This window comes from Trichechus manatus, unplaced genomic scaffold (assembly GCF_000243295.1).
Source record: "Trichechus manatus latirostris isolate Lorelei unplaced genomic scaffold, TriManLat1.0 scaffold00010, whole genome shotgun sequence".
NCBI lineage: Eukaryota > Metazoa > Chordata > Mammalia > Sirenia > Trichechidae > Trichechus > Trichechus manatus.
The window spans coordinates 19,550,865-19,559,470 of NW_004443946.1; the positions used below are offsets into that span (position 1 = coordinate 19,550,865).

General features: G+C 35.0%; 1 protein-coding gene across 3 annotated transcripts in view; it reads left to right on the forward strand.

The window, feature by feature from the left end:
- The window catches only part of PALS1 (protein associated with LIN7 1, MAGUK p55 family member), a 108,591-nt gene that overhangs the window by 91,200 nt on the left and 8,785 nt on the right, over positions 1–8,606 (forward strand). For all 3 annotated transcript variants that reach the window (XM_004370961.2, XM_023726302.1, XM_023726303.1), the window contains 3 exons: positions 130–297; positions 998–1,200; positions 3,813–3,923. In XM_004370961.2, the coding sequence (XP_004371018.1) occupies positions 130–297; positions 998–1,200; positions 3,813–3,923 (482 nt within the window). The remainder of the gene's footprint in view (positions 1–129; positions 298–997; positions 1,201–3,812; positions 3,924–8,606) is intronic.

Here is an 8,606-nt window from a genome sequence, read left to right on the forward strand (position 1 = left end):
AAAAAATTAAGCATTTTTAATGATAATAAATTGTGCTTCTTTCCAATTTTTTGGGAAGAGCTATGAATATTTATATCTTTGCTACATGGCAGTAATTCTGATTGAAGGACAACTTTTTCTTTTCCAAAGATTATGACAATGAGGAAATCTTAACTTATGAGGAAATGTCACTATATCATCAACCTGCAAATAGGAAAAGACCTATCATCCTGATTGGTCCACAGAACTGTGGCCAGAATGAGTTGCGTCAGAGGCTCATGAACAAAGAAAAAGACCGTTTTGCATCTGCAGTTCCTCGTAAGTTTAGATGTATTCCCATTTTCCTGTGCTTTTCCGTTTTACCATCTTGGAGCACCTCTGTAGGGAAATTTCTCATCCATTTCATCCAGCCAATGTTGTCAGTGAAAGAGGAACTTTGTTTAACCAAATATTTTGATAAGTTGTTACTAAAGATAGAAGTATGATACTAGGTACTTTCTAAATGAATTTCAGTTTGGGCTCCTTATAATTCTGTGTTCAATATGGAATCAGCTTCCTGATTTTATATACTGATGTGGAAGATAGAAACTTAGACCTAATCTCTAAAAACAGAAGTTATGTTTTAAGATTGTATAGTACCTAATATCGTGGAGGAATCCCTGAGTGATGCAAATGGTTAACACACTTGGCTGCTAACCAAAAGGCTGGGAGGTTCGAGTCCATCCAGAGGCACCTTGAAAGAAAGGCCTGGTAATCTACTTCTGAAAAATCAGTCATTGAAAGCCCTGTGGAGCACAGTTCTGCTCAAATGTAACTATTATTAAGATACTGAAAACACATTTTTGGTCATTTCTCAATCTAGAAATAAAAACAGTCAGTGTTAAACGCATGAGCTCTTAATACTCAGTTCATTATTTTATAATCTGTATCACAAAGTAAATATTTTTTTCCGACTAGCAGAATAATCCCCCACCCTTACTTGCATCCATGACCATTATTTTTACCTGATTTTGCTTAGATACAACTAGGAGTAGGCGAGACCATGAAGTAGCTGGTAGAGATTACCACTTTGTTTCACGGCAAGCATTTGAAGCCGACATAGCAGCTGGAAAATTCATTGAGCATGGTGAATTTGAGAAAAATCTGTATGGAACCAGCATAGATTCTGTACGGCAAGTGATCAACTCTGGCAAAATATGTCTTTTAAGTCTTCGTGCACAGGTAAAGCTAGAATTTTGATTTAGGGTGTTAAACTCGTTTTGCAAAGTAATTTAGACCAAACTGTATTTTGGTCTAAGAACCAAAGGACCTAATTACATTCTAATACATTTTTTTCCACTAACTTGCTATGTGACATGAGACAGGTTGCTAAATCTCTTTCAGTTTCCTCAGGGGGAAAATTACATACAAACCTACGTATATACACATGTGTATATTTTCTGAAACTTAAAGTATGGTATAGTGCTACTAGTACCTAAGTATTTTAGACATTATAAAAGAATTTCTCTTTTCTGGTTCTGATCTGTGAAAAATTAAAATTTAAAGGTGATTCTTAATGGCTTTAAATGCCACTGTACACGTAATAACAAGTATCACAATGAATGTTTGGTTGTGTCTAAATGAAACCTCAGTCTGTTTCTCTTTGCAGACTAAGCAAGAGCTTCACGTTACTAACAAATGCCTCTTAGATTGCCATTTAAAAGATAAAATAATTTTAGAAATGTGGGTTTTTTAGATTGTGTTTGTTTAGATTTTATAGATTTTTTTTTTTTTCCTTTTTCTAGACTGTACTAACTTCAGTGTAAAACTTTCCTTCCTGTGATAGGATCTACTGCTGTGTCAACTCAGGCAGCATAGCCAGTGGTCACTAAAGAGATGTACATAAAGGATAATTGACTCTAAAATGGCTCTCCTGAAGTAGTAATCAGATTTTGTTTGTTTTTAGTTGACAAAAGAGCTTTGGCTGTATATTTTAATTAAAAACATTTAATTTAAGAAAAGTAGAAATTTGTTTTTACTGAATTCTTTCAGAGTTCTTTATATTATTTGGGTTAACAGATTTTACCAAAGAACTCAGAGTAGTTAAGCATATTGTCTTAATGTTTTTAAATAGAAAAGGGCATGTCTCTATCATCCCCATACTTGTGGAGCCCTTCAGTTTAAGAATACATAGTCATGCAGTGACAAAGGCAAGATGAAAACTACAATCTCCTAATACAAACAGCCCAATTTTTTTTTTTAATTTAGTGTTTTATTGTGTTTAAGGAAAGTTTATATAGCAAATTAGGATCCCATTTAACAATTTCTATACAGATTATTCATTGATAATTGGTTCCATTTTTTACGTTGTATCATTATTCTTAGTCATTCCATTTTGGTTGTACCATTTCCAGTACTATAGTTTCCCTGCCCCCTTACCTTCTCATCTTTGCTTTAGAGTGATTTTTTACCATTTGGTCTCCTATAGGTGATTTCTCTTAAAAAAACTCCTTACTTCTGGGTGATATTCTTTATTTTGGGAGTCAGTCTGTCATTTAGCTAAAAGGTGGCCTCAAGGGATAATTTTGGTTTAAGGTTTAAAGTGTATCAGGGTAGTAGTCTCCAGGAGTCCTCTAGTCTCAGCTGGTCCAGACTTCTTAAGAATTTGAATTCTGTTCCACATTTCTCTCCCCTTCTATAAGGATCTATCTATACTGACCTTGATTAGAACGGCCGGTAGTGGTAACCAGGTGCCATCTAGTTCTTCTGGTCTCAGGGCAGATGTGGCCATGGTTCGTGTCGATTAGTAGTCCTGTACACTACTTTCTTCGCTGAGTCTTTGGTTTTCTTCTTTCTCTTCTGTTTCATGAGTAGAGACCAGTAGTTGTATCTTAGATGGCCACTCGCAAGCTTTTAAGGCCCCAGACACTACACTAAGAACCTGTACTTTATAAACTGTATTATGCCAGTTACCTGAGTTGTCCCACAAGGCTATGGTCCTAAGTCTTTAAACCCCAAAAACCAGTCTCGCAAGTTGTTTGGTTATTTCTAAGAAGTATCTGTACCCATGTCCCCTGTGTGGTTTATTATTTATATGGATTTACATGCATGCACACACGTACCTGTATGTACATATGCCTATAGATACTTCTGTCTGTGCACACATATATACCCACATATTCATACTCATATATTCATATGCCTATATACATATTTGTGTAACCATGCATATTTTTTGGTTGTTGGTGGTGTTGCAAAATTGTATTTGTCATATCCTTTACCAAAGACATCCTTTTCTCTTATGTACTTTTTAGTGACATTGTTTGTCTTGGTGAAGCTGTGTGCACTTCACCTACACTCAGTGCTACAGTGTCCACTTTTTCTTAAATGTGCTTTTCTGGAATTTTCTTTTGCATGTGTGGTATGAAGTTTTTCTTTCTGATTCTGCTTACATGTAGTGCCTGGTGCATAGCAAGGTGACTGCCTCATTTCTAACTCCTCCAAAATGGATTTTTAATATGGTTATTATAATATGTATGTGATCTTGTTATCAGCGTATTTTAGCATAACATTGTTATCTTCCTTCAGTGTCATTCACTTACATTTCATTATATAAAAGAGCAAGCACAAAGATTTTATAAAGTAATACACACAAATATAGTACATTCTTATAGTGAATGATATGACCTTAAAATATTGTATATTGTTTGTTATTTGAAGATATTTGGAAAATAGTCATAGGCAATGTTTAAAAAATGACATTATTATATTCCATGTATCCATGTACATAATTGGGAAATAGATAAATGATGGAAATAATTTTTAATAAAAATCTAAATATCTTATCTTTGCAGTCACTGAAGACCCTCCGGAATTCAGACTTGAAACCATATATTATCTTCATTGCACCGCCTTCACAAGAAAGACTTCGGGCATTATTGGCCAAAGAGGGCAAGAACCCAAAGGTAAAGTTGTTATACTGTGGTACTAGTCCATTGAAGATAAACATAGAACATCCTGGCCTAATCTGTTACAGTGCTTAAAAGCTACATCACCTTGAGCTTTCAAACTGATTATTCTTTCTGCCATCACACTTTCCCAAAATTTTTCATGGTTGCCTCTGTTTGGACTATGGGATCTCTGCAAGGCAGGGAGCTTCTCTTGTTCCCACACCTTCCCTATCATTCTGCCCCACGCGTATACTACCTTTGGGGTTCCTTAAAACTTCTTTGTTCTTCTTCACATGAGTCTATGGCATTTCCAAGGGAATTATGTGACACCCAAAATTCTCAACAGATTCTCATGGATTACCCGCTTTTCTCTGCAGACTATTCCACATCTGCAAGAAGCCGAAGTTGAATGCTCTTGCTTTTCTCTTCCTTTTTCCCACTGAAATTTTATGTTGTTTTTCTTCTCCCTATGGTGTTCTCACATGATCTGAAGTGGGAAAATGTTTAAAATTATTTTAGATCTGTGCTAGATATGGTTGAGTGTAGCCTTTGTTATACTAAATGTTATTACTGATATTATTCTTTCTAAGTTAATTTGGGGCCTAAGGTCATTCCTTATATTATTACACTAATTAATATGATGATACATACATATAAATAATCAACAATTCAATAATTAATGACATGCCAATATACAGGCAGTCCCTGACTTATGACATATTCGAGTTGCGATGAACTACACTTACAACCGTCTGTATTTTTTTTTTTTTGTACATCTTATCACTGGTAATATGTACTACATACAGTATTGCAATGTGTGATTTGCTGATGTTCTTATTCTCATGCCAACCCCCAAAGACAAAGATCGGATTTATAAGATACATACTGGTAATTAAAGGCAATAATAATGAAAACTGGGGGGAAAAAAAGAGGTATTCAACTTACGTTGGAATCTACTTACGATTGAGTTGTTGGAACACAGAAGACTGATACTTGTATCAATCAGAAGGCATTGACTTTTTATTTAAATGTGTGAAATGAAAATCCTGCCAAGTGGCTTGCTATATCAAAGTAACAAATATTCACTCTTCCTTGCTTTTTGCTCCTTAAATATATCTATTTTAGAGAGAGACCACTCAGATTTCCTTATTTCATTTGCTGGACCTCTAAATCTCCTTAGAGGTAGTCATTGAGTGCACAGTAACACTCCTTTGCTTTGATTCTTGACTGTCCACCATTGCCACCAACACTCCCTCTCTACTCACAAGATACCTTTTCCCACTCTATGTCTATTTGTATTTCTATTCAATCTCTGTGTGAGGTTGTGTTTTTAAATGTCTTAGGGTATCAAGGACTTTCCCATCTTACATGTTTAACATAATTCTGGTTGCTTTATCTAGGCCAAGTAGGTTAGCTGGTCACAGTAGTGCTTCACCCCTTTTTTATTTTTGCAGTATACTTGAAGTTTATAAATAAGTAGGGTCTGAGTATCTGCTGTGCTTAGCACTTGGAATGATCAGAAGAAACATATGACACGGTTGCCTACTGTTCTTTAGGAGAATCACAATGTAATGAAGGAAACAAGGTTAATACTGTACAAAAGTTAGTGCCCAGTAACTGCTTTGGTGGACCAGAAATGCCACAGTTGACCAAGGAAAGGGATGTGCACTAAGGAGAAGGATGGACCCCATTCTACACGTTCAGCCTAACTTTCTGTTCTCTAACATGCACACTTAATTTGTTACTAGGCTGTTCTTTTCCGACAAGGATTCAGTATCATACCAAGGGCCATATGCTGTTCCAAAACATGTTAAGCAACTTTCCGTTGCTTACATAGGTGGTCTCTGGCAGTGCTTTCATGGAAGTTTATTTTGAATTAGCCATCCCAAATTGAGCAAAGCCTTGAAAGGTTACAGGCTATACGTTTTTAAAGCAGGAACCTAATCAGTGCCAAAATGTTTTAACAACACAGTATACTTAATTTTCTAATTATTTTTTTAATTAACTTTATTGACGTGTACTTTACATACAATTAAGTGCGTGCATTGTAAGTGAATAGTTCACTGAGTTTTTGACAAATATCTCTGTAACCACCACCCCAATCAAGAGGAAGAACATTCCATCACTCCAGAAAGTTCTCTCATGCCCTTTTGAAAGTAATCCTCTTCTACTCTCTCGGGCAGTCACTAATCTGCTGTCACTATAGATTTAGTTTTGTCTGTTCTAGAAGTTCATGTAAACGAAACCACACAGTATGTATCATTTTGCATCTGACTTTCGATCAGCGTGTTTTTGAGATTCATCCATGTTGCATCTAACAGTAATTCATTCCCTCTTATTGTGGAGTAGTATACCATCTTATAAATATAACACCATTTGTTTATCCATTTACCAGTTAATAAACATTTGGGTTGTTTTGAGTTAATATGACTAAAGCTGCTCTAAACATTTGTGTAAAGCCTTTTGGTGGACATATGTTTTCATTTCTCTTGGATAACTACCTAGAAGTGGAATTGCTGGATCAAATGGTAACTCTGTGTTCTAAATTTATAAAAACCTGCTAAACTGTTTTTAAAAAGTTCACCATTTTACACTCCCACCCATTGCCCAATTGCTCCACATCCTTACCAGCTTTTGGTATTTTCAGTTTTTAACTCTTTTTAGCCATTTTTCTTAGCCACTCTAATAGATGTGAAGTGGTATCTCATTATGGTTTAATTTGTATTTTCCTGATGACTAATGATATTTAGCATCTTTTCAGGTAGCCATTAGGGCCTATTCTTTTGTGAAATGTCTCAAGTCTTCTCATTTTTAAAATTTGCGTTGTTTTCTTATTAGTTGTAGGAATTTATATATTCTAGATGTAAGTCCTTTATCCGATATATATTGCAGATATTTTCTCCAAGTCTGTGTATTTTCGTTTTCTTAATGGTATCTTTTGAAAATCAGAAACTTTTAATAAACCTCACTTTATCAATTTTTTCTTACAGTTAGTAATTTTTGTGTACTGTCTAGAAAAATTTGCCTCCTCCAAGATTGTAAAGATTTAATCCTACATTTTCTTCTAAAAGCTTTCTAGGTTTAGCTTTTATGTTTAGGTCTATGATCCATCTCACTAACCTTTCCTTTAGTGTGAGGTAAGGGTGGATGTTCATTTTAATCCCATGTGGACAGCCAGTTGCTCTAGCACTATTTGTTGAAAAGGCTATCTTTTCCTCCACTGAATTACCTTGCCACCTTAGTCAAAAATAGCCTGACCAAATAGGTATGGGCTATTTCTATTCTTTTCCATTTATCTATATGTCTTTATTTATGCTAATATCACACTGTCTTGATTATGTAGCTTTATTGTAAGTCTTGAAAAACAGGCAATAAAAAAGAATGAACTACTGATAACATGCTACAACATGGATGAATCTTGAAAATATGATGCTAAGTGAAAGAAGCCAGTCACAAAAGGCCACATACTATGATTCCATTTACATGAAATGTCCAGAATAGGTAAATCCAGAGAGACAGAAAGTAGATTACATAGTGGTTGCCTAGGAGTGGAGCTGGGAGAGTAGGGGTGGAGATAGAAGCATGTGAATGCTAAAGGGTACAGGGTTTCTTTTTGGGCTGATGAAATGTTCTAAAATTGATTGTGGTGATGGTTGTACAACTCCATGACTACACTAAAAACTACTGACCTGTACACTTTAAATGGGCGAACTGTGTGGTTTATGACTGTTCTTTGAGTTATCAATAAAGCTGTTACCAAAAATTCAATAAATCCAGTAGGCTTTTCTGTAGAAATTGAAAAGATGATTTTAAAATTTATATGGAAATTAAACAGGAATAACCAGAATACTTTGGAAAAAAACTAAGTTGGAAGACTTTGTCTTTGTTAATTTTCTTTATTGTCTGTCACTTTTCTTTATTCTTTCCTTGTATTTACTTTGGCTTTAATTTGCACTTCTTGCTGTAGATTCTGAGGTGAAAACTTAATTGATTTTTAAACCTTTCTTCTTGTCTAATACAAGTATTTGAAACTATATATCTCCCTCTAAGCAGCTCTTCAGTTGCATCCTACACATTTTTCTGTTAGAAATATTTTCTAATTTCCCTTGCCTTTTTTTTTCTTTAACCCATGGGTTAGTTAGACATATGTTATTTAATTTCCACCTATTTGTGGATTTTGTAAAAAATGTCTTACTGACTTATAATCCTATTACAGTCAGAGAACATGCTCTGTAAGATACTAACCCTTTGAAATTCGTTGATTCTTTTTTTTTTTTATTGTACTTCAGGTGAAGGCTTACAGAACAAATAGTTTCTCATGAAACAGTAGTACACATGTTGTTTTATGACATTGGTTAACCACCCCACAACATATTAACCCCCTAACTTCTCAACCTTTTTTTTTTTTTTATGAAAATACACATAGCCAAAAATACACCATCTCAAACATTTCTACATGCACAGTTCAGTGACATTGACTACGTTCTTCCAATTGTGCTGTTATTCTCCCTTAAGATGAAGGCTTACAGAACAAAATAGTTTCTCATTTAACAGTTACTACAAATGTTGCCATATGACAATAGTTAACAATCTCACAACACATCAGCAATATCCTTACTCAACCTTGGGTTCCCTATCACCAGCTTCCTTGTCCCCTTCTGCCTTCTGGCCCTTGTCACTGGACTATTGTACCTCGTT